This window comes from Salmo salar, chromosome ssa05, assembly GCF_905237065.1.
Source record: "Salmo salar chromosome ssa05, Ssal_v3.1, whole genome shotgun sequence".
Lineage (NCBI taxonomy): Eukaryota > Metazoa > Chordata > Actinopteri > Salmoniformes > Salmonidae > Salmo > Salmo salar.
This window is the reverse complement of record NC_059446.1, coordinates 36,549,589-36,576,578: the sequence shown is the minus strand read 5'-3', so window position 1 is coordinate 36,576,578 and position 26,990 is coordinate 36,549,589. Positions and strand designations below refer to the sequence as shown.

General features: G+C 43.6%; 1 protein-coding gene across 1 annotated transcript in view; it reads left to right on the top strand.

The window, feature by feature from the left end:
* Nucleotides 1–269: 269 nt before the first annotated feature.
* The window catches only part of LOC106604749 (adhesion G-protein coupled receptor G2), a 29,683-nt gene continuing 2,962 nt past the window's right edge, over nucleotides 270–26,990 (top strand). Inside the window, exons 1-19 of the mRNA XM_014199730.2 lie at nucleotides 270–423; nucleotides 779–861; nucleotides 1,027–1,653; nucleotides 4,037–4,117; nucleotides 4,242–4,349; nucleotides 4,525–4,613; nucleotides 4,720–4,787; nucleotides 5,570–5,606; nucleotides 5,898–5,923; nucleotides 7,224–7,366; nucleotides 8,057–8,186; nucleotides 19,220–19,326; nucleotides 19,523–19,727; nucleotides 20,311–20,476; nucleotides 21,598–21,747; nucleotides 21,907–22,026; nucleotides 22,120–22,272; nucleotides 22,376–22,497; nucleotides 22,724–22,992. Coding sequence (XP_014055205.1) covers nucleotides 786–861; nucleotides 1,027–1,653; nucleotides 4,037–4,117; nucleotides 4,242–4,349; nucleotides 4,525–4,613; nucleotides 4,720–4,787; nucleotides 5,570–5,606; nucleotides 5,898–5,923; nucleotides 7,224–7,366; nucleotides 8,057–8,186; nucleotides 19,220–19,326; nucleotides 19,523–19,727; nucleotides 20,311–20,476; nucleotides 21,598–21,747; nucleotides 21,907–22,026; nucleotides 22,120–22,272; nucleotides 22,376–22,497; nucleotides 22,724–22,992 — 2,677 coding nt within the window. The 5' untranslated portion in view covers nucleotides 270–423; nucleotides 779–785. The remainder of the gene's footprint in view (nucleotides 424–778; nucleotides 862–1,026; nucleotides 1,654–4,036; nucleotides 4,118–4,241; nucleotides 4,350–4,524; nucleotides 4,614–4,719; nucleotides 4,788–5,569; nucleotides 5,607–5,897; nucleotides 5,924–7,223; nucleotides 7,367–8,056; nucleotides 8,187–19,219; nucleotides 19,327–19,522; nucleotides 19,728–20,310; nucleotides 20,477–21,597; nucleotides 21,748–21,906; nucleotides 22,027–22,119; nucleotides 22,273–22,375; nucleotides 22,498–22,723; nucleotides 22,993–26,990) is intronic.

Genomic DNA, 26,990 nt, shown 5'->3' with positions numbered 1-26,990 from the left:
CAAGAAATGTGGAGTGGTTGAAAAACAAGTTTTAATGACTCCAACCTAAGTGTATGTAAACTTCTGACTTCAACTGTACATAGGGCACATACAGTACATCTAAATTGGGTAGAATTCGTATTTATTTCCATATCAGAAGAGCTAAAGTTTTAGATAGGAGGGTCCAGCTGCCCTCTGTTGCATTAGTTCCGTTTATTGCTAATTAATAAGTAACCTAGGGCACTAAAGGAGAGGGCGTAGAGGTCTTCTTAAAGATAAATACACTAAAGTCTCCCTCCTTCAACAAAGACTTTTATCCCAGGAGGTCAACTTTTTCTCTTTACCTTCCATTGAATATTATAGACATATAAGAGATTATTAAACTCTCGTTTGCTTGTGTTTTCTGCCAAAGGAGAGTGCTGTTTGGACTGGGGAATGACACAGGTAAGTCATAGTTTTGTTTGCATGTACAGTGCCTTCTGTCTACTTTAATACACATAACTGAATTTTTCCCAATACTTTTACTCCCCTAAAGTGGGGGGACTATGTACAAATCTCTAAACGGTTCACCCGATATGGATGAAAATACCCTCAAATTAAAGCTGACATACTGCACTTTAACCTCATTGTCATTGTTATATTTCAAATCCAAACTTTTGGAGAATAGAGCCAAAAGAAGAGAAAATGCTACCCTGTCCCAATAATTATGGTGGGCACTGTACTGATAACGGTTCTATTTGCAGATAGTCATTGTTCCCCTTTTCTGACATGAGAGATATTGTTTCTCTTTTGTCTTTAGACTCGTGATGGATTCTGCCAGGAGACCCTGTTTTATAACTGTGTGTTTTTCAGTACTGGCAGCCACTTGTCTTCCATGCTCCGGTATGGTCATAAATATACTGTATTATAATGTAATTATGAAGCACTAGTGTTACAGTACTATCAATAAAATGCATTATGGCTTTGACTGAAGACTGGAGGAGTTTTGGGAAATTTTCCAATAATGTCCAATGTCAGTGTGTGATATTGGTTCTGTGTCTGTACCAGGCTCCCCAGGCCCCAGCCTGTGGGGTAAGAAAGTGGTGTTCATGGGTCGTCACTGTGTGTGGCAGCTGGATAAGGGGTGCGTAGTGCCCCCCCTGGAAGAGCTCAGTGTGTGTGTGCACCTGCACCGGGAGATTGCAACATCTGAGTGGACAGGCTTCGTGTACAAGGCGCCTGGCGAGAGACAGGTAGAGCTGGGGCTGGCAGGCCGAGGAGGGTTCCTGGTGGCATGGCTGTTTGGGCATCAGTGGTCCGTACCAGAGGATCTGCCCCTGAAATGCTGGCACAATGTCTGCCTCACCTGGTCCAGCCACTCCGAGAGGCTCCGGCTCTACATCAATGGGAGCAGTCGCCTGGACGCCCATGTTAACGCCACCCTGCCCCGGCGACTGGCCCACAATGGCACCCTGACCCTGGGGGTGTCCCATAACATAGTGGGTGGGGTGATGGAGTTTGAGAATGGGAAGAACTTCCTGGGGGCCATCAGCCTGTTCAGGATGTGGGGGCATGAGCAGACAGCTGAGGAGCTGAGGGCCCATAGCTGTATTGATGGGAACGTGGTGAGATGGGACAACAACGACTGGGATTACCAGATTTGCCTACCTGAAGATGACACTAACATCCAGTGTGGTTAGTTTCCATACTTATTGTGTTCTACTGTATTCTATTGTGGGTGCTATTTTGAGTCCTATTAAAAGGGCCCCATTGAACGAATGTACAATAAAGGGCAAAAGTTATACATTTACATTTTTGTCATTTAGCAGACACTCTTATTCAGAGTGACTTCAAATAAAATCAAATCAAATGTTATTCGTCACATACGCATGGTTAGCAGATCTTATTGCGAGTGTAGCAAAATGCTTGTGCTTCCAGTTCCGACAGAGCAGCAATTTCTAACAAGTAATCTAACAATTCCAAAACAACTACCTAATACACACAAATCTAAGTAAAGGAATGGAATAAGAATATATACATATAAATATATGGATGAGCAATGACTCAGTGGCATAGGCAAGATGCAATAGATGGTATAAAATACAGTATATACATATGTGATGAGTAATGCAAGATGTGTAAACATTATTGAATAGGCATTATTAAAGGAGCATTATTACAGGAGAAATTAGGGTTAAGTGCCTTGCTCAAGGGCACATCGTCAGATTTTTCATCTCCCCTTCATCTACACTGATTGAAGTGGATTTAACAAGTGACATCAATAAGGGATCATAGCTTTCTCCTGGATTCATCTGGTCAGTCTGTAATGGAAAAAACAAGCGATCTTAATGTTTTGTACACTCAATGTACAGTTGAAGTCGGAAGTTTACATACACTTAGGTTGGAGTCATTAAAACTTGTTTTTCATCCAGTCCACACATTTCTTGTTAACAAACTATAGTTTTGGCAAGTCTGTTAGGACATCTACTTTGTGCATGACACAAGAAATTCACTGTATCACAATTCCAGTGGGTCAGAAGTTTACATACACTAAGTTGACTGTACCTTTAATCAGCTTGGAAAATTCCAGAAAACGATGTCATGGCTTTAGAAGCTTCTGATAGGCTAATTGACATCATTTCAGTCAATTGGAGGTGTATCTGTGAATGTATTTCAAGGCCTACCTTCAAACTCAGTGCCTCTTTGCTTGACATCATGGGAAAATCAAAAGAAATGAGCCAAAACCTCAGAAAGAAATTGTATACCTCCACAAGTCTGGTTCATCCTTGGGAACAATTTCCAAATGCCTGAAGGTACCACGTTCATCTATATAAACAATAGTACGCAAGTATAAACACCATGGGACCACGCAGCCGTCATACTGCTCAGGAAGGAGGCGCGTTCTGTCTCCTAGAGATTAACGTACTTTGGTGCGAAAAGTGCAAATCAATCCCAGAACAATAACAAAGGACCTTGTGAAGATGCTGGAGGAAACAGGTACAAAAATATCTATATCCACAGTAAAACGAGACCTATATCGAATTAACCTGAAAGGCCGCTCAGCAAGGAAGAAGACACTGCTCCAAAACCGCCATAGAAAATCCAGACTATGGTTTGCAACTGCACATGGGGACAAAGATTGTACTTTTTGGAGAAATGTCCTCTGGTCTGATGAAACAAAAATAGAACTGTTTGGCCATAATGACCATCGTTATGTTTGGAGGAAAAAGGGGGAGGCTTGCAAGCCGAAGAACACCATCCCAACCGTGAAGCACGGGGGTGGCAGCATCATGTTGTGGGGTGCTTTGCTGCAGGAGGGACTGGTGCACTTCACAAAATAGATGGCATCATGAGGTAGGAAATGTATGTGGATATATTGAAGCAACATCTCAGACATCAGTCAGGAAGTTAAAGCTTGGTCGCAAATGGGTCTTCCAAATGGACAATGACCCCAAGCATACTTCCAAAGTTGTGGAAAATGGCTTAAGGACAACAAAGTCAAGGTATTGTAATGGCCATCACAAAGCCCTGACCTCATCCTATAGAAAATGTGTGAGCAGAACTAAAAAAGCGTGTGTGAGCAAGGAGGCCTGCAAACCTGACTCAGTTACACCAGCTCTGTCAGGAGGAATGGGCCAAAATTCACCCAATTTATTGTGGGAAGCTTGTGGAAGGCTACCTGAAATGTTTGACCCAAGTTAAACAATTTAAAGGCAATGCTACCAAATACTAATTGAGTGTATGTAAACTTCTGACCCACTGGGAATGTGATGAAAGAAATAAAAGCTGAAATAAATCATTCTCTCTACTATTATTCTGACATTTCACATTCTTAAAATAAAGTGGTGATCCTAACTGACCTAAGACAGGGAATTTTTACTAGGATTAAATGTCAGGAATTGTAAAAAACTGAGTTTAAATGTCTTTGGCTAAGGTGTATGTTAACTTCAGACTTCAACCGTACATATTCAAACACATACAAATAGCATGCACAAACACATGGATGCAAATGGAATGCACATTCACATTTTTGCACGCTGTTATGCATAGCTATTTGTAATATCTCTCTTCTTCACAGGGACTTTCCCCAATGTGACAGCCTCTCCTCCCACTGTCACCAACACCACTCCTGGTTCACCAACCAGCACTAATATATCAGGTGACAAAGTTATTTCATTAAACAATAAATGCTGACTGCTATGCACTAAGGAGGACCTGAAATTGGCTTCCATTACATTTTCATAAATCTATTCAATAGAAGCTGGTTAATTTCTTGTCCGTAGACCATGTAACCCCTACAGAGACACAGCAACCATCCCTTGGATTGCCTGTAAGTCCCACTGGCCTGTCTACAACCAAAGAACCTTCAGACCTCAACTCAACAGGAACAGGTCAGCCAATAAGACACATTTCATTAGAGTCTGCTATAGCAAAAAATATGCTTAATTTTCATAGAAACATATCAGTGGCTCTGAAGTTCTTTCCGTCTCCATGGGTGCAACATTCAAGGTTAGAGATGAAGGCTGTTCAAATGTACAATATTTTCCACTGTTATGCTGTTGTTAGGCATTGCATCCACCTTCTACAGAGTTCATATGAAGCTGAACATGACAACTGTAACTGGCAGCGACCCAGGGGAGACCATTCAGAAGTGGGTAAGAAACACAACATTGACAGCACTGAAACTGGAAGATGATAAACGCACAATAACATTCTCTTCGATATAACTTTTTATACAGCGTCTTTATGTATTGGCTACAGGTTCAGAGAAAGCTTGGGGAAGTCAGGATGAACGCATTACATTTCCAAATATTTCAATCGACTTATAAGTAAGTCCTCATCATTCACAAATGGCATCACCTACCTACATGAATGTATATGGCTACATGTAAAATAGCATAATAAAAGCATGACTGCGTTCGATGTGCAGGGGTGGAAAAAGTACTGAAATATCCTACTCAAGTTGAAGTACAGTTACTTCAATGAAATTCTACTCAAGTAGAACTAAAATTACTGGTGTAAAAAAAAACTACTCAGGTAAAAGTAAAAAGTAGATCATTTAAAAAGTACTCAGAGTAAAAGTAAAAAGTAGATCATTTAAAAAGTACTCAGAGTAAAAGTAAAAAGTAGATCATTTAAAAAGTACTCAGAGTAAAAGTAATTGAGTTACTTTTAAAATAAAAACATTGACCTTGATAATAATTAGCTAACTTTGCAAAGGTTACCTGAACGTTGTTAAACATTATCTTTTCCATGCATTCAATTGAAAAAGCAAGAGAGGAAATACATGGAAATGGAAATAAACAGGAACTAAGTTAATTTATTTTATGATTGCGACATCTGTATGTAAAAATACTATTATACTATGAACATATTTAAAATAAATGTAACATTCAAAGTAACTAAAATCAGGGGTGGAAAGAGTAGGCTTCTGAAATATCCTACTGAAGTAGAAAGTACTGTTACTTACATTACATTTTACTCAAGTAGAAGTAAAATTACTGACTGAAAAATACTTTAAAAACAAGTTCTCGGAAAAGCTACTCAATTACAGTAACTAGAGTAGTTGTAATTCGTTACTTTACACCTCTGTCCATGTGTTCTTTTGTAGGGACAATGATAAAAAAGAGACTCAAAGAGTGGAGATGGTGAGTATGCTTTAAACATTTTGGCTTTTATCAAACATGCAAATTGATTAGGGTATAATTAAATGTAAAATGTAATTTGGGTAAACAAAGCATCATCGCAGCAATAAGGAACCAGTTATACTACTGCAACAATTAATAACCATAATCTTTATTACCACACTGTAAGTCTATGGCCTTGTCTTCAAATAATGTTCAATATGAGTAAACAAATGGTTTCCCAGTAGCAATGAATTGTGTGTGTTTGATGAATAGCGAACAGTAAATACTTCCTTGTGGTGTCTTCTCTGTTAGACTGCTGAGCTGAGAAATCAGAAAAGGTAAGTGATGATGAAACAAACCATGTCTGACAATTCAGAGACGCCTTGATAGATATTGAAAACTACATTTTGATTTAGTATGCAGTTGAAATTACAGTAACCATTATTTGATATTTTACTGAATCATGGGAGATATGTATCATGATAATCATGGGAGGAATGTATCATGATAATCATGGGGGGTATGTATCATGATTATCATAGAAGGTATGTATCATGATAATCATGGGAGGTATGTGTCATGATAATCATGGGGGGTATGTATCATGATAATCATGGGGGGTATGTATCATGATAATCATGGGACGTATGTATCATGATAATCATGGGAGGTATGTATCATGATAATCATGGGAGGTATGTATCATGATAATCATGGGAGGTATGTATCATGATAATCATGGGAGGTATGTGTCATGATAATCATGGGGGGTATGTATCATGATAATCATGGGGGGTATGTATCATGATAATCATGGGACGTATGTATCATGATAATCATGGGAGGTATGTATCATGATAATCATGGGAGGTATGTATCATGATAATCATGGGAGGTATGTGTCATGATAATCATGGGGGTATGTATCATGATAATCATGGGAGGTATGTATCATGATAATCATGGGACGTATGTATCATGATAATCATGGGACGTATGTATCATGATAATCATGGGAGGAATGTATCATGATAATCATGGGAGGTATGTGTCGTGATAATCATGGGGGGTATGTATCATGATAATCATGGGGGGTATGTATCATGATAATCATGGGAGTTTTGTATCATGATAATCATGGGAGGTATGTATCATGATAATCATGGGAGATATGTATCATGATAATCATGGGAGATATGTATCATGATAATCATGGGAGGTATGTGTCATGATAATCATGGTAGGTATGTATCATGATAATCATGGGACGTATGTATCATGATAATCATGGGAGGAATGTATCATGATAATCATGGGAGGTATGTGTCATGATAATCATGGGGGGTATGTATCATGATAATCATGGGGGGTATGTATCATGATAATCATGGGAGGTATGTATCATGATAATCATGGGAGGTATGTATCATGATAATCATGGGAGGTATGTATCATGCATCTCACAATGTTAATTTAGGATCAATTTTGCCTTTTAGATCACAAGGAAAAAGATAACATGGATACGGAAGACCTGATCCTAGATCAGCAGTCCTACTCTGAGACGCTTGATACGTGTGGACCCTGGTCTATTAGCAGCTGCCTATGGTTTCGGGTACTCATCCCATGTTGTTTGTATAGGTTTAGATGTACCTTCCATGTTCAGGATGCTGATGCACGGAACGTCATGACCACTCAGAGACTCATCAGTGACCTTCTGTCCAGGATCCATTTTGGTGGAGAGATCCAGGTAGACAGCAGAGACGTTCACGTCTCACATATAGGTACAGTATGGCTTTCCTCGATCTGTATTAGATTTGCTGATCTACACTGAGTGTACAAAACATTACGAACGCCTTCCTAATATTGAGTTGCACCCCCCTTTTGCCCACAGAACAGCCTCAATTCGTCGGGGCGTGGACTCTACAAGGTGTCGAAAGCGTTCCACAGGGATGCTGGCCCATGTTGACTCTAATGCTTCCCATAGTTGTGTCAAGTTGGCTGGATGTCCTTTTGGTGGTGGATCATTCTTGATACACAACTGTTCAGCGTCAAAAACCCAGCAGCATTGCAGTTCTTGACACACTCAAACCGGTGCGCCTGGCACCTACTACCATACCCCGTTCAAAGGCACTTAAATATTTTGTCTTGCCAATTCAACCTCTCAATGGTACATATACACAATCCATGTCTCAATTGTCTCAAGGCTTAAAAATCTTTCTTTAACCATTCTCTTCACCTTCATCTACACTGATTGAAGTGACATCAATAAGGGATCATAGCTTTCCTCTAGATGAACCTGGTCAGTCTATGTCATGGAAAGAGCAGTTGTTCCTAATGTTTTGTGCACTCAGTGCATATTAGACTTGATAAGTGAATGAATGGTGTCCACTGCTGTCACCAATCATACTTTCTCAGATCTGATATTACTTCAGGAAAGAAGGACGGTGCCTGACTTCTTTCCCCCTCTACAGATCCAGGGAGCTGTCCTGAGGACACTCATGAGAGTATCAGGGGTGTGTATATATGGCCAATCAAAGATGCCCAGAAGACAGAAACTATGATCTGTGAGAAGAACAGTGGTGCGAGGGCTTCCAGGAAATGGTGAGAGGCCCAGCTAACGTTACATTTGCAACAATGCTTGTTGATTGGTAAACATATGTGCATACAGTGCATTTGGAAAGTATTCAGACCCCATCCCTTTTCCACATTTTGTTACATTACAGCCTTATTATAAAATAATACAATTAATTGTTTTCCACATCAATCTACACATAATACCCCATAATGTCAAAGCAAAAACAGGTTTTATCAATTTTTACAAATAAATTAAAAACAGAAATATCACATTTACATAAGTATTCAGACCCTTTGCTATGAGAAATGAAATTGAGCTCAGGCGCATCCTGTTTCCATTGATCATCCTTGAGATGTTTTGACAACTTGATTGGAGTCAACCTGTGGTAAATTCATCGATTGGACATGATTTGGAAAGGCACACACCTGTCTACATAAGGTCCCACAGTTGACAGTGAATGTCAGAGCAAAAACCAAGCCATGAGGTTGAAGGAATTGTCCGTAGAGCTCTGAGACAGGATTGTGTTGAGGCACAGATCTGGGGAAGGGTACCAACACATTTCTGCAGCATTGAAGGTCCCAAAGAACACAGCGGCCTCCATCATTCTTAAATGGAAGAAGTTTGGAACCACCAAGACTCTTCCTAGAGCTGGCCGCCTGGCCAAACTGAGCAATCGGGGAGAAGGGCCTTGGTCAGGGAGGTGACCAAGAAACCAATGGTAACTCTGACAGTGCTCCAGAGTTCCTCTGTGGAGATGGGAGAACCTTCCAGAAGGACAACCATCTCTGCAGCACTCCACCAATCATGCCTTTATGGTACAGTGGCCATACAGAAGCCACTCCAGTAAAAGGCACATGACAGCCTGCTTAGAGTTTGCCAAAAGGCACCTAAAGGACTCTCCGACCATAAGAAACAAGATTCTCTGGTCTGATGAAACCAAGATTGAACTCTTTGGCCTGAATGCCAGACGTCACGTCTGGAGGAAATATGGCACCATCCCTACGGTGAAGCATGGTGGTGGCAGCATCATGCTGTGTGGATGTTTTTCAGCGGCAGGGACTAGTCAGAATCGAGGGAAAGATGAATGGAGAAAAGTACAGAGAGATCCATGATGAAAACCTGCTCCAGAGCGCTCAGGACCTCAGACTGGGGTGAAGGTTCACCTTCCAACAGGACAACAACACAGAGCACACATCCAAGACAACGCAGGAGTGGCTTCGGGACAAGTCTCTGGATGTCCTTGAGTGTCCCACTCAGAGCCCGGACTTGAACCTGATCGAACATCTCTGGAGAGACCTGAAAATAGCTGTGCAGCAACGCTCCCCATCCGACCTGACAGAGCTTGAAAGGATCTGCAGAGAAGAATGGGAGAAACTCCCCAAATACTGGTGTGCCAAGCTTGTAGCGTCAAACCCAAGAAGACTCGAGGCTGTAAACGCTGCCAAAGGGCCTTCAACAAAGTACTGAGTAAAGGGTCTGAATACTTATGTAAATGTGATATTTCAGTATTTAAATATATCTTTTAAAAACTTGTTTTTGCTTTGTCATTATGCGGTATTGTGTGTAGATTGATGGGGGGGAAATAAAACAATTTAATCAATTTTAGAATAAGGCTGTAACGTAACAAAATGTGTAAAAAGTCAAGGGGTCTGAATACTTTCCGAATGCATTGTATGGTCAGGCCACGTGGTCAGAAATTCTCAAGGCTGTATGATACTGTAAAGTAAAATGATGTGTATTATATCCCATAGTACAATAGACCTTGTTAAGCCATGCAAAATGTAAAAAAAGCTTTATTCAAAACAAACAGTGGCCGAGTCCTCTTAGCCCTTTATGTCTTTCTGAGAATTTCTGTTTCTGAGAATGTGTACTCTTAGTATTATGACAATATTCAGCTTTTTACCTGTTCAGTGCCAGAGCTGTGAAAACAGTCAGGAGAAAAAACACATGTTGCCATAGCGACGGCTCAGTGAGGCTATCCTTCAATTAACTTCAACACACAATGCAATCCTGTTCTATGCTCTCTTCTGTATGTGCACACAATCACCTACTCACAGATATGACACTGGTGAATCTCTGACTGCTAGCAATCAAGCAAGAATCAATTTCCTTCAACTGAATTATTAGGCTACCGATGTCTGACAACACAGATATTAATATTGCGTGAAGATAAACAGACAAGTCCAATAACTGAATGATGGGGATAATCAGTTTTATGGGGCCATGAATGGAACGCCTCTGCTGTCAGAGTGAAACATTGTCCTCATGTTTATTATGCAAGCAGTAAAACATTGTCCTAATGTTTATGATGCAAGCAGTAAAACATTGTCCTAATGTTTATTATGCAAGCAGTAAAACATTGTCCTAATGTTTATGATGCAAGCAATAAAACATTGTCCTAACGTTTATTATGCAAACAGTGAAACATTGTCGTAATGTTTATTATGCAAGCAGTGAAACATTGACCCACGTTGTTTCCACGCCATTAAAACAATATTATAAACTATGTGATGACATTGAATCAACGTGGAAAACTGATTGGATTTGCAAAAAGTCAACATAAGGACACGTCGTGTTTTTTTCACCCAACTTTTAACTTAAATCCAATCGCTCATCCATATATTTTTTTGTACATATTCTTATTCCATCCCTTTACATTTGTGTGTATTAGGGAGATGTTGTGAATTTGTTAGATTAGTTGTTAGATATCACTGCACTGTTGGAACTAGAAGCACAAGCATTTCGCTACTCTCGCATTAACATCTGCTAACCATGTGTAGGTGACAAATACAATTTTATTTGATTTGATTTGGTCTCGGCACCAGTGAAACAGCAGTAATCATACTTCATAACTCTCTTGCGTTGTGTTTTTAAAGAAAGCTCTGTCCAGCCAGCGATCCCAGTAGATTGGTGTTTATTCTGACGATAGATAGAAGGAAGCGCGTTAGATGTGCAGTACAACAGTATGTTGATGGCTGTAGATTCGTGATTCGTCACTTGCATGTCAATATCAGACTGGGGATTTTGTAATCAAATATCCCAACAATGACACTGAATAAAAATAATTGAAAATACAATAAATGTAAGTATCTGAAAATAGATTTGAGGAAGCATATTAGCTGTGCAGGACAACAGTATGTTGACGGCTGTAGATTACTGATTCGTATATTAGCATGGAAATAGCTGAATTAGCAGGGAGCTAATGCAACCGTTACAACTACAGCATGCTAGCTAACTCCCTCTTACAGCAATAACATACAAAAGCACATCCCAGGACTACCCCAATTATCTAACAGGTGTGTACACATATAAACTCATCAAAAAAAGAAACGTATCTTTTTCAGGACCCTGTCTTTCAAAGATAATTCATAAAAATTCCAATAACTTCACAGATCTTCATTGTAAAGGGTTTAAACACTGTTTCCCATGCTTGTTCAATGAACCATAAAAAATGTATGAACATGCACCTGTGGAACGGTCGTTAAGACACTAACAGCTTACAGACGGTAGACAATTAAGGTCACAGTTATGAAAACTTAGGATACTAAAGAGGCCTTTCTACTGACTGAAAAACACCAAAAGAAAGTTGCTGTCACGGTTGTCGTCGGTGAATGAGGACCAAAACGCAGCAGGTACGTGAATGCTCATCTTGATTTTTAATTATCTTCAAAAATGAACATACAAAATAACAAAAACGAAAAAACGAACAACTAACAAACAGTCTGGCAAAGCAAAGCTCAACACAGAACAATCACCCACAAAAACACACCCTAATATATGGGACTCTCAATCAAAGGCAGATAGACAACACCTGCCTTCAACTGAGAGTCCCAACCCCAATTAACCAAACATAGAAACACACACACCAGACTAACCATAGAATACAAACACAGACCATCAACCAAAAACCCGGAAATACTAAATCAAACACCCTTTACACAAACACACCACCCCGAACCACATAAAACAAATACCCTCTGCCACGTCCTGACCAAACTACAAAAACAATTAACCTTATACTGGCCAGGACGTGACAGTACCCCCCCCTTAAAGGTGCTACCCCAGAAGCACCTTAACAAAAAATAACCCCAAGCAACACCAAAAAAAATTCCCCTTTTCTAAAGGGAGGGAAGGGAGGGTGGCTGCCGTCAACGACGGCACTGTGCTACACCCCCCCTCCCCAACCCACCTATTTCTGGAGGTGGCTCCGGCTCAGGCCGTTCCAGGCTGTCGGGGCAGTCTGGCAGCTCGGGACAGTCTGGGCAGTCTGGCAGCTCGGGACAGTCTGGCAACTCGGGGCAGTCTGGCAACTCGGGGCAGTCTGGGCAGTCTGGCAACTCGGGACAGTCTGGGCAGTCTGGCCACTCCGGCAGTTCAGGGCAGTCTGGCCACTCCGGCAGTTCAGGGCAGTCTGGCCACTCCGGCAGTTCAGGGCAGTCTGGCCACTCCGGCAGTTCAGGGCAGTCTGGCCACTCCGGCAGTTCAGGGCAGTCTGGCCACTCCGGCAGTTCAGGGCAGTCTGGCCACTCCGGCAGTTCAGGGCAGTCTGGCCACTCCGGCAGTTCAGGGCAGTCTGACCTCTCTGGCGACTGTTGACTGGCGGGCAGCTCTGACGATGACTGTTGACTGGCGGGCAGCTCTGACGATGACTGTTGACTGGCGGGCAGCTCTGACGATGACTGTTGACTGGCGGGCAGCTCTGACGATGACTGTTGACTGGCGGGCAGCTCTGACGATGACTGTTGACTGGCGGGCAGCTCTGACGATGACTGTTGACTGGCGGGCAGCTCTGACGATGACTGTTGACTGGCGGGCAGCTCTGACGATGACTGTTGACTGGCGGGCAGCTCCGACGACTGTTGACTGGCGGGCAGCTCCGACGACTGTTGACTGGCGGGCAGCTCCGACGACTGTTGACTGGCGGGCAGCTCCGACGACTGTTGACTGGCGGGCAGCTCCGACGACTGTTGACTGGCGGGCAGCTCCGACGACTGTTGACTGGCGGGCAGCTCTGATGATGACTGTTGACTGGCGGGCAGCTCTGATGATGACTGTTGACTGGCGGGCAGCTCTGATGATGACTGTTGACTGGCGAGGCTGGGTTGACGCACTTGTAGCCTGGTGCGTGGTGCTGGTACTGGGCTTACCAGATTATGTACACGCACCTCCAGGCTAGTGCGGGGAGCGGGAACAGGACGAGTCGGACTGGGTTGACGCACTTCCGGGTCCGCACGAGAGACAGGAGCTGGAAACCCAGGGCTATGGAGGCGCACAGTCGGTCTCGATCTTACCTCCTGCACAACCCGTCTTGGCTGGATGGAACTAGTAGCCCTGTACGAGCGGGGTGATCGTACAGGGCAGACTGGGCTGTGCAGGGGCCTGATGGTAGCCGTGCGTAGAGCGGGAGTTGGGTAGCCTGGTCCTCGGAGGCGTACCGGCGACCAGATGCGCTGCGCAGGCATCCTCCTACCAGGCTGGATGCCCGCTCTAGCACGGCACCTGCGAGGGGCTGGAATAACGCGCACCGGACTGTGCGTGCGTATGGGTGAGATAGTGCGCTCCTCAGCGAAACATAGCGCTCTCCACCCCATACGCTCCTCCATATAACCACGGGTAGCTGGCTTCCGGCTCTTCTTACGCCTAGCCAAACTACCCGTGTGCCCCCCAAAAAAAATTTTCTTGGGGGTGCCTCTCGTGCTTCTCCTTCAGCGCGTACTTGGCCTCGTACCACCGCCTCTCTGCCTTGGCTGCCTCAATTTCCCACTGCGGGCGTCGATAATCCCCAGCCTGGTGCCAGGGTCCGGCCCCGTCCAGAACTTCCTCCCAGGTCCATTTCTCCCGCCAGTCCAACGCGAATTCCCTCTGCTCCTTCTTCTGCTGCTTGGTCCTTGAGTGGTGGGTGATTCTGTCACGGTTGTCGTCGGTGAATGAGGACCAAAACGCAGCAGGTACGTGAATGCTCATCTTGATTTTTAATTATCTTCAAAAATGAACATACAAAATAACAAAAACGAAAAAACGAACAACTAACAAACAGTCTGGCAAAGCAAAGCTCAACACAGAACAATCACCCACAAATCACACACACAAACACACCCTAATATATGGGACTCTCAATCAAAGGCAGATAGACAACACCTGCCTTCAACTGAGAGTCCCAACCCCAATTAACCAAACATAGAAACACACACACCAGACTAACCATAGAATACAAACACATAGACCATCAACCAAAAACCCGGAAATACTAAATCAAACACCCTTTACACAAACACACCACCCCGAACCACATAAAACAAATACCCTCTGCCACGTCCTGACCAAACTACAAAAACAATTAACCTTATACTGGCCAGGACGTGACAGTTGCCCAGGGTCCCTGCTCATCTGCGTGAATGTGCCTTAGGCATGCTGCAAAAAGGCATGAGGACTGCAGATGTGGCCATGGCAATAAATTGCAATGTCCGTACTGTGAGACGCCTAAGACAGCGCTACAGGGAGACAGGACGGACAGCTGATCGTCCTCGCAGTGGCAGACCACGTGTAACAACACCTGCACAGGATCGGTACATCCGAACATCACACCTGCGGGACAGGTACAGGATAGCAACAACAACTGCCCGAGTTACACCAGGAATGCATAATCCCTCCATCAGTGCTCAGACAGTCCACAATAGGCTGAGGGAGGCTGGACTGAGGGCTTGCAGGCCTGTTGTTAAGCAGGTCCTCACCAGACATCACAAGCAACAACGTCACTGTGAACAAACCCACCGTCGCTGGACCAGACAGGACTGGCAAAAAGTGCTCTTCACTGATGAGTCGTGGTTTTGTCTCACCAGGGGTGATGGTCAGATTTGCATTTATCGTCGAAGGAATGAGTCGAAGGAATGAGCCTGTACTCTGGAGCGGGATCGATTTGGAGGTGGAGGGTCCGTCATGGCCTGGGGCAGTGTGTCACAGCATCATCGGACTGAACTTGTTGTCATTGCAGGCAATCTCAACGCTGTGCCTTACAGAGAAGACATCCTCCTCCCTCATGTGGTACCCTTCCTGCAGGCTCATCCTGACATGACCCTCCAACATGACAATTCCACCAGCCATACGGCTCGTTCTGTGTGTGATGTCCTGCAAGACAGGAATGTCAGTGTTCTGCCATGGCCAGCGAAGAGTCCGGATCTCAGTCCCATTGAGCAAGTCTGGGACCTGTTGGATCGGAGGGTGAGGGCTAGGGCCATTCCCCCCAGAAATGTCCGGGAACTTGCAGGTGCCTTGGTGGAAGAGTGGGGTAACATCTCACAGCAAGAACTGGCAAATCTGGTGCAGTCAATGAGGAGATGCACTGCAGTACTTAATGCAGCTGGGTGGCCACACCAAATACTGACTCTTACTTTTGATTTTGACCCCCCCTTTGTTCAGGGACACATTATTCCATTTCTGTTAGTCACATATCTGTGGAACTTGTTCAGTTTATGTCTCAGTTATTGAATCTTGTTATGTTCATACAAATATTTACACATGTTAAGTTTGCTGAAAATAAACGCAGTTGACAGTGAGATGACGTTTCTTTTTTTGCTGAGTTCATATACACAGCAGGACATGTACATAGTGAACTCATACACAATTGTAAATATAAAAATATACTGAACAAAAATATAAACGCAACATGCAACAATTTAAACGATTTTACTGAGATACAGTTCATATAAGGAAATCAGTCTATTGAAATAAATTCATTGGGCTCTAATCTACAGATTTCACATGACTGGGAAGGGGTGGAGCCATGTGTGGGCCTGGAACGGCATAGGCCCACCCACTTGGGAGCCACCCCCATCAATTTGGGAGCCAGGCCCCGCCAATCTGAATTCGTTTTTTTTTAACAGGGACATACTCCTGGTTAGCGTCTCTGGCAACCGAACCAATAGATCGAATGACCTAGGGTAGCAACCCTAGATTTGTGTCGGGACTATATCTTGTGGAAGGATTTAATAGTATGAATAAATTAATAAAAATACAGTATTGAAAGTAGAAAAATGTCAATTTTTTTAATATTTTGGTAACCTGTTGTATAAAAGTGTCACTTAACTATGTCCTGCCTTGGTATAGGCTCTGAGATGAAATAGGCAATGAGGTTGTGCTCTTATTACACAACAATACTGTAGCCTAACGTTACCCATACTATCAAATATTTTACATAAGCTACCAGTCTGTGTACTGTGTTGGCAGAATGTTTCAATGGCAAATTGTTCTGGACCTGTCAGCAGAACGTTTGAATTCCACAACGTTTTGCATTCCCCCTAGCTGGCTAAACTTAACTCCACGATCGACGAAGTTTTTATAAAACAACTACTGATTTCAGCACCCAAAGAATAGTCACCAATTACACCGAACAATGTTGTCGGAGCTCCAGTCCGCCCACACTAGTCGAAGCTCAAGTACATCGGAAATTGTGTTAGAGTTGAATTAGTTACTTTCCCCCAACCTCATTGATAGCCTGCCTCCAAATTCTGAAACATTGTCTCAGGCAGGCTACTATTTGCACTAATAAGCTACTATTACAGTACTTACAGTAGCATAAATAGGCCAGTTCAATGTAAAAGGTAAACTGTTCAGCTGCTAAATTCGACTGTATTGTAAACAGTGCTGCCTATTGAAATACATAGCCTATTTATTTATTAAGGTATTGGTCCAATTAAATGAGAGATGCACATGGTACTTTGTCGTATGGCTCCTTCGGGAATATAAACCCATCACGGCTAGAAAAGGTATGGAATTTGTTCTGCATTGGTTATGAAAATAAAATAAAAACGATCAAGTTTTATGTCTAATTATTTTAGATGATAAAGTAATCATATAAAATATTATTTTTTTTAAAGGCAAATGGCTACATTCTTGTTAATATGTTTTCCAGTTGTTTTTTCAATAAATATGCTTTTCATCATATCCTCCATTAGCACAAAATACCTAGGCCTACTTGCCAGCTTGCAATACAATATTTCCACCACGAACAGATGTGCATACACATGGTCTAAAGTTTGCCAGGAGGTGAGCATATTGTACATTTTTTATAAATGCCAACTTTTGCGTGAAAACTGGCGCATTCACATTTTGGGGTACGGTTTATAAATGAGTCCCCTGGAGACTGCGTCCAAGATGTCTGAACTTTGTGTTCAAGGTAATTTACTCATGTTCGTATACACCAATTCATGGACCATCTATATCTGGGTTGCATTCGGTTTACACGGACCAACATCACATGTACACTAGCCCTCAGTGCACACAGGAAGCAGTGTCAGTTAAACTGCAATACCGAAAAAAGACTGTAAGACTAGTCGAAACAGCGGTTCTTAGACCTGAACCCTGGCACGTGGGGTGGGGGTGGCGAACTGTGCGACGTCACAACAACCTAAGGATAATGGGTTCAGAACAACAACGACAAAAATGTATTTAAAAAATATATATATATGTATATATATATATATATATATATACCACCACCCAAAAGTGAGAGGGCAAAGGGGCATGTGCTGAGCACAGGTTGACTCCTGCTCCAGTACCTGTGCATTAGAGACCTCTCTAATTTATGGAAGTCCAGAGAGTACATCATTATGAATAAATACAAATTTCCCTCATTATGTCGAGATCACAACTTATTTATCTCCTTATCACGACATAACAAATGTTGTTTTGTCAAGATCACAATATAATTGTCTCGTGATTATGACATAACAGAAGTTGTTTTGTTGAGATCACAAGATATACTCTATAAGTAGGAGTGGACGCATTGATGATAGATTGACAGTATGGCTGGGGCGGCAGAGCCCACGTTGTATCAACGCATATGTTTTCATTGATTACTGCACTAGGGGATGGTACATTTCATGCTAATATCATGCTTTCGTTTGTGTTTGGAGCTCATTTTCAGTTTATAAGTTAGAATGTTACCAAGCTACGACCTCTTGGGTCATCTAAGCCCTCATGGGGCATTTAAGACCTGAACATGCCTGACAGGCAGCCTGTCATGGCACCCCCAAGACCACAGCCAATTGCATGCAGGCAACAACGTAGCTCCAGTGCCATCAGAAAGTATTCGTACCCCCCGGGGCTTAAATGCCCCGCACTGCGTCAATGCAGCCACAGGGCTCCTTAATGGTGGTTATCGTGCATCTGAACAAATTAACTGATGATGCGTGGTCGCCAGAAAATGTTCTAGTGCTCTCGAAAAAACAACTTTTGTTATGTCGTGATCATGAGATAAATCATTTGTGATCTTGACATAATGAGGGAGTTTTTTATTTTATTCATATATCCTCTCTGGACTAACGCCCAGGAAGCTCTGATTCAAACTCCCATTCACCATCTCTGTAAGCGTTATAATGTAAAAATATGTTCCTTACTCACCAAATATGTATATTAATTTACTCCCATTGTGGCAGGTATGTACTTCAAAAAAAAGGCCGAAATAAAAATGTACAAGCAACGGAAAAAATACCTATTCGGTACAACCAATGTACTGTATCACTCAATACTGCCATGGACAAGTCAGACGTTTACAACTGCTCAATGCATTCAAGGTTTCTTATACATTTTTATTTTGACATTTTTTGGAAGTACATACCGGCCGTGTAACAGGAGTAAATGAAGATAGTTGCTAAGTGAAACTCCATATTTGGTGATTAACTAATGTATTTTCACATTATAACGCGTGCAGAGCTGGTTAATGGGAGTTTGAATCTGAGCTTTCTGGGCGTTAGAGAGGTCTCTAACGCTCAGTTACTGGGGCAGTTGATTTCTATTTGTGAACGTGCCTGTTGATGGGAAATAAAAGGATCATACACCTATAATTGAATGGAAAGTAATTTTACTTATGTTCTCCATGATGACCCCATAGCCCACCCTCCTTGAAATAATTGTTTTTGATCATTGTAAAAATAGATGTGCAACTAAAATAGCAATATATTGCTTATTGACTACAGATCAGAACAAGACAAGACTGGCCCTCTCCTCTTCTGCTCATTTCACCTTTAATCTCCTTTTCTCTTGGTCCCCTTCTTCACTTTAGTGAGTTGGATGGAGTGACTGAGAAGGCCAAATGGGCCGAGCCAAACCTGAAGGCATGCAAGCCGATGATCACCATCTCTGATCTGGACAATGTCACCGTCACAGCAAGTAAGTCTCTTGTGCAGTCTAAATACCAGTGACTAGATTCTGGTGAAATAACAGTAATTTGTCATGTATTATACTGTACCTACGGTATGCATGTGCTTCCCTAGCCTATCCCTTTCCCTTTGTTTGTCTGTAGTAGTATATTCAAATATTACATGATGTATTACATAACATTGGACTTTGTGTCTTTTCCTCCCAGACAACTCAGCAGATGTGGTGGACATGATTGAGAACCTCCTGGGTGTCGAGGGGGACCTGAGTGACTCCCAGCTGGCCACCGTGGTCCAGAAGCTGGATGAGGTTCTGGGGGTCAGCACAGTGACCCCTGCCCTCGGCGAGGACATTGTCAGCATAATCGCTGACATCCTGGGGTCCAGTTCTAACCTATCAGCGGTCGCCAACGAGTAAGGGAAAGGGACAACGGGGAGAGGGAATATGGTTGCGTTACAAGAGTACATTTGAATCTAGCCTTGTCAAATCAAATCAAATGTATTTATAAAGCCCTTCTTACATCAGCTGATATCTCAAAGTGCTGTACAGAAACCCAGCCTAAAACCCCAAACAGCAAGCAATGCAGGTGTAGAAGCACGGTGGCTAGGAAAAATTCCCTAGAAAGGCCAGAACCTAGGAAGAAACCTAGAGAGGAACCAGGCTATGAGGGGTGGCCAGTCCTCTTCTGGCTGTGCCGGTTGGAGATTATAACAGAACATGGCCAAGATGTTCAGATGTTCATAGATGACCAGCAGGGTCAAATAATAATAATCACAGTGGTTGTCGAGGGTGCAACAGGTCAGCACCTCAGGAGTAAATGTCAGTTGGCTTTTCATAGCCGATCATTCAGAGTATCTCTACCGCTCCTGCTGTCTCTAGAGAGTTGAAAACAGCAGGTCTGGGACAGGTAGCACGTCCAGTTGTCTCATTTTTTCCCTTCACTGCTGTCCTTTATGGCAAATCTGTCACGCACACTTCCCATCATGTTCCCAACAGCATACTGGGTATCACAGGCAGCGTTGGGGACCAGATGGATTTCCCTGAGGAGTCACAAAATGTGACCGTCCCCTCCCTGGCTCTCTCCATGATCAACGTAGATCCAGAGCAGTTCCAGGGCCTCACGTTTGGCGTGTCCTCCTTTTCAACTGGCCTTGCTCCAGAGGTAAGACAGTAACAACACTATATTTTCTGGTCAGGCACATACTGGATTTGACAAGCAGTGGCTATCACAGCTGACGAAGATACACCGTCTATGGTCCAGCAGTCAAATACCTGTCCTGACCTGTCAATATAAATCTTTTTTTTGCTCGAGTCCTTCCTTACTCCTTCATTTACTCCGTTCAAATGAGGACATGCCCTTGAATGAACAGAGAACATGTAGTACACATGCTGAGGTTATTGTGAAACAGCTAAAGGTTTCTCGGAACTGACTGGAAGGTTAACTGATTCATTTCTAGTTAACCTTCAATGTGGAAAAACAGCACATGATTTAAACTGTGATGAAACTACAACGATTTAAAGGAACAAGAACATTGCTTTACAATAACAGTGTCTATTCCAACACTTGTCCAGTGTTGTCACTGTGGTGTAATGACCTATTACATTTAATTCCATGATGGAATGGAGTTATATATGACGACTTGAATTAAACATATGTTTTGATTACTTCAAAGCAAATCAAAGTTGACAGTTTAGCAGGTGTTATAGTGGGTGCAGCCAAATGCTTATGTTACTACCTCTTAACAATGCAGTAAAATGTCAAACAATTCAAATGTAAGGGGGGATAAAAAGACAAGAAATCAAGAACGGTGTTATGAATCTGATTTAAAACCCAAATAGCACTGTAGCAGTGGCCAAATGCAATCTATACATACTGTATATACACCGGGAGAATTTAAACAAGATCAGCTTAGAAAGATATGTACAGCAGTAGATATATTAGAGTAAGTTATGCCAAGAATCCAGTGTATAAATAAATATGTGGTGTGGATAACCAGTGTAACTAAAATACAATGTACAGTAGTAGAAATATTACGATGAGCTATGTGGGCGATACAGTATTTAAGTACACAGCGTGAAACGGGAAGTGACCAGTGGTTCAATGTCTCTATAGCATGAGACAGCAGCGTTGGGCTCTGTGTGTGTGTGTGAGTCTGTGAGTGCATATGTGAGCATGTGTGTTTGTGCATGTGTTTGTGAGTATGAGGTGTGTGTGTGTGTGGTAGCTTGTGTGTGTGAGTGTGCATCACCGGGTAAGTATATGTACACCTCTTTGTGTTGTAGATCTTTGTCAACCAGACATTCCAGAGTCAGCCTTGCGACGGCACAGTGGCGTCCATCTCTCTACCCCGTGCCCTTCAGAACTTCTTCCCCGAGGGAAACAAAAAAAAGAGAGTTCAGTTCCACTTCTATGGCACACAGGAGCTCTTCAAGGTGATGCCATCAACACCGTATGAGGTGTCTAATTATTTTGGGTTAATTACGCATTAATAAGGAAGGATACTTGGGGTGTTTCATGGTTTTCTTATTTCAAATGAAAGCTTGCGGCAAATGCACAGTAATTCAGTGTTAAAGTTTTAGGGTCATTCACAGGATCCAGAGACCAACTGGACGCTGAATAGTTACGTGGTGTCTGCCAGTGTCAACAACAGCAATGTCAGCAACCTCGGGAATCCCGTGGTGGTGACACTTACTCACCTCAAGCCCAAAGAGGTGAGGAATGAAAAATAGCTTCATCTTACCACTGAGCGGAGTGATGTTTCTGCTTTAGAGCCTGACTAGCTGCATCCTTTGCTTCCCCAACAGAAAAACGACAAGGTGGGGTGTGTGTATTGGGACTTCCAGAAGAACAATGGGAGTGGTGGGTGGGACAGCAACGGCTGTGAGACACTACCAACCATCTCCGCTTATCAGACCACCTGCCACTGTTACCACCTGACGCATTTTGGCGTGCTCCTGGTGAGTCACCTTTTTGTTCAAATCACACAACTGCATTAGTGCAGTGCATCTGGACTGATATATTATGCTCCTATTGACCTTTGACCTCTGTGGTGCCCTACAGGATGTGTCCAGGACTCCAATCAGTGAGGCTGACCAGGAGACACTGATGGTCATCTCCTACTTGGGCTGTGGTGTGTCCTCCATCTTCCTGAGCATCAGCCTGCTCACCTACATGGTCTTTGAGTAAGTCAGCATCCAGACAGATAGACAGATAGAATATTGTTCTCTATTTTTCTGTATCCTTTGGCATCTCTCCCCCTTTTCTCTCTGTATTATCTAATCTCCTCCTGTACTTCATCTGCCACTCTCACTATTCCTCTCATTCTCAATCTCTTTCCACTCATCTCCCAATTTCTCACCCTGTGCCTCTCTCTCTCTCTCACACACACTCCTTTCCACTCTGTCACAGGAAGCTGCGTCGAGACTATCCGTCTAAGATCCTCATCAACCTCTCTGTGGCTCTGCTGGGCCTCAATCTGGTTTTCCTGATGGACTCTTGGCTGTCCTCCTTCGGCTTCTACAGCCTCTGCATCACCACGGCAGCCACGCTGCACTACTTCCTGTTAGCCTCATTCACCTGGATGGGCCTGGAGGCTGTCCACATGTACTTCGCTCTGGTCAAGGTCTTCAACGTTTACATCCCCTCCTACATCCACAAATTCTGCACCCTCGGCTGGGGTAAGCCAAGGCAGTCTGAGGCAAAATAAGGACACTTGTAAAAACATCTTTAAAGTAACTGTCCAATGAAAATATTTGAAAAGCTGTTAACTCATACCCAAATAATGTAGTTGACTCGTCCTATACTTGTATTTGTGACCAAGTCATAAATGATAGAAAAAAACTCTTAAAAACCCCAACTCAAACCGTTTAAAAAATGCTTGCTATTTCCTCATAGAGGATGACATCATATTTTTGGCTGAGAAGTCTCACTGTCTCATTGGCTGAGCTGGCCAATCAGCTGTTTACTTGACATTAATATTTTTATGGTTGAGGCTACGAACACAGAGTTTTCGCCCCTGCCCCTCTGGAAACGTCTTTCTCAAAACTAAGGATCCGAAAAACATTCTGCGCATGTGTGATTTTACACACACATTCAAGTTTCTCTATTTACACTATGCTTTCCTCTGCCTCTTCTGAACCATCCACCAATTTAAGCGACATGATAATGAAGCCTCATATTTCTGAACAGCTGAAATAAAAACTTGGGGACGATTTGAACGAAAGTTCCAAAAATATATACATTACCTTCAGAAAGAATTCATACCCCTTTACTTTTTTCACATTCTGTTGTGTTACAGCTTGAATTTAAAATTGATTAAATTTAGATTTTTTTTTTCTCACTGGCCTACACACAATACCCCATAATGTCAAAGTGGAATTATGTTTTTAGAAATGGTTACAAATTAATAAAAAATGAAAAGCTGAAATGTCTTCAGTCAATATTCAATCCCTTTGTTATGGCAAGCCAAAATAAGTTTAGGAGAAACAATTTGCTTAACAACAAACATAATAAGTTCATGGACTCTTGTGTGCAATAATAGTGTTTAACAGGACTTGTCATGACTTCCTCATCTCTGTACCCCACACATACAATTATCTGTAAGGTCCCTCAGTCGAGCAGTGATTTCAAACACAGATTCAACCACAAAGACCAGGGAGGTTTTCCAATACCTTGTAAATAAGGGTATCTATTGGTAGATGGGTAAAAATAAAAAAGCAGACAGTGAATATCCCTTTGAGCATGGTGAAGGTATGAATTACACTTTGGATGGTGTATCAATACACCCAGTCACTACAAAGATATAAGCGTCATACCTAACTCAGTTGCTAACTCAGAGGCGAATGGTGACTTTAAAACAGTTACAGAGTTTAATGGCTGTGATAGGAGAAAACTGAGGATGGATCATCAACATTGTACTTACTCCACAATACTAACCTAAATGACAGAGTGAAAAGAAGGAAGCCTGTACAGAATAAAAATATTCCAAAACATGCATCCTGTTTGCAATAAGGCTAAAGTAAAACTGCGAAACATTTGGCAAAGAAATTAACTTTATGTTGTTACGACTTCCACCGAAGTCGGTCCCTCTCCTGGTTCGGGCGGCGTTCGGCGGTCGATGTTACCAGCCTTCTAGCCATCGCCGATCCACCTTTCATTTTCCATTGGTTTTGTCTTGTCTTCCCTCACACCTGGTTTCAATTCCATGAATTACATGTTGTGTATTTAACCCTCTGTTCCCCCCATGTCCTTGTCCGGAATTGTTTCTTGTAAGTGCTTGTGCACGTTATGCTGGTGGATACTGGGTTTTGTTTGAACCATTCATTGATTGTTCTGTTTACGGTGGTTTTTATGTTTATTAAACGACACCGTTGTAAATCAGTTTTCGCTCTCCTGCGCCTGACTTCTCTGCCGCCAGTACGCACCACGTTACATATGTCCTGAATACAACACATTATGTTTGGGGCCAATCCAACACAACACATCACTGAGTACCACTCTTTATATTTTCAAGCATGGTGGTGGCTGCATTGTGTTAGGGGTATGCTTGTCATCAGCAAGAACAAAGGAGTTTTTTGGGATAAAAATAAACGGAATAGAGCTAAGCAAAGGCAAAATCCTAGAGGAAAACCAGTGTCTGCTTTCCAACAGACACTGGGAGACAAATTCACATATCAGCAGGACAATAACCTAAAACACAAGGCCAAATATACTCTGAAGTTGCTTACAAAGACAACATTGAATGTTCCTGAGTGGCCGCGTTACAGTTTTAACATAAATCGGCTTGAAAATCTATGGCAAGACTGGAAAATGGCTGTCTAGCAATGATCAACAACCAACTTGACAGAGCTTGAAGAATTAAAAAAAGAATAATGTGCAAATATTGTTCAATGCTGGTGTGCAAAGCTCTTAGAGACGTACCCAGAAAGATTCACAGCTGTAATTGCTGACAAAAGTGATTCTAACATGTGTTGACTCAGGGTTGTGAATACTTATGTAAATAAGATATTTCTGTATTTCATTGTCAATAAGTTTTCAAACATTTCTAAAAACAGGTTTTCACTTTGTCATTATGGGGTATTGTGTGTAGATGGATGAGATTTTTTTGTTTGTTTTGCCATTTTGAATTCAGGCTGTAACAACAAAATGTGTAACAGCTGTCTTCAGAAACGGACCAAAATGCGGCGGAGTTAGTGTTCAACATGATTTAATTAACGGAACACTATGCAATTTACAAAAACAAGAAAAACTGACAGTCAACACAGTCCTGTCAGGTGCAACCACAATGACAAAAACAGTCTTACAGGCATACAAAAACGCAGTGCAAGAACAACTACCCACAACCCCAAAGAAAAACACACACACCTATATAGGACTCCCAATCAAAGGCAACTCAACACACCTGCCTTCAATTGGAAGTCCCAATCACCAACACAAACATTCACACACACAAAACTGCCACGTCCTGACCCCAAAACTAATACAATAGCTCCATCTGCTGGTCAGGATGTGACAGTACCCCCCCCCTCAAGGTGCAGACCCCGGAATGCACCTACCAACAGAAAACACACAAAAAAAAATCCCCAACAAAAACCCATTAAACAATAACCCCTAAACAATAAGGGAGGGTTGCTGCCGTCAACGACGGCACTGTGCTACACCCTCCCTCCCTCCCCAACCCACCTATCCTGGAGGTGGCTCAGGTGCAGGACGTGGACCTCGGACTCGACCTTCGGCGTCGCCCACTTCGGTGGCACCGCTAGCTGCGCCGGGCAGACGGGCCACTCGGGCTGACCCTGGCAGACGGACCACTCGGGCTGGGCCGGAGGATAGGAAGGCCCCTCGGGCTTGGCCGGAGGACAGGAGGGCCACTCGGGCTTGGCCGGAGGACAGGAGGGCCACTCGGGCTTGGCCGCAGGACAGGAGGGCCACTCGGGCTTGGCCGGAGGACAGGAGGGCCACTCGGGCTGGGCCGGAGGACAGGAGCGCCACTCGGGCTGGGCCGGAGGACAGGAGGGCCACTCGGGCTGGGCCGGAGGACAGGAGGGCCACTCGGGCTGGGCCGGAGGGCAGTCGGGCCACTCTGGCAGCTCCGGCAGTCGGGCCACTCTGGCAGCTCCGGGCAGTCGGGCCACTCTGGCAGCTCCGGGCAGTCGGGCCACTCTGGCAGCTCCGGGCAGTCGGGCCACTCTGGCAGCTCCGGGCAGTCGGGCCACTCAGGCAGCTCCGGGCAGTCGGGCCACTCAGGCAGCTCCGGGCAGTCGGGCCACTCTGGCAGCTCCGGGCAGTCGGGCCACTCTGGCAGCTCCTGACTAGCGGGCCGCTCTGGCAGCTCCTGACTGGCAGGCAGCTCTGGCGACTCTCGACTGGCGGGCAGCTCAGGTGACTCTCGACTGGCGGGCAGCTCAGGTGACTCTCGACTGGCGGGCAGCTCAGGTGACTCTCGACTGGCGGGCAGCTCAAGTGACTCTCGACTGGCGGGCAGCTCAGGTGACTCTCGACTGGCGGGCAGCTCAGGTGACTCTCGACTGGCGGGCAGCTCAGGTGACACTTGACTGGCGGGGCTGACGCACTACACGCCTGATGCGTGGGGCTGGTACTGGACATGCCAGCCTGGAGACACGCACCTCCATGCTAGTGCGTATGGCGGGAAACACCGGACCGTAGAGGCGCACTG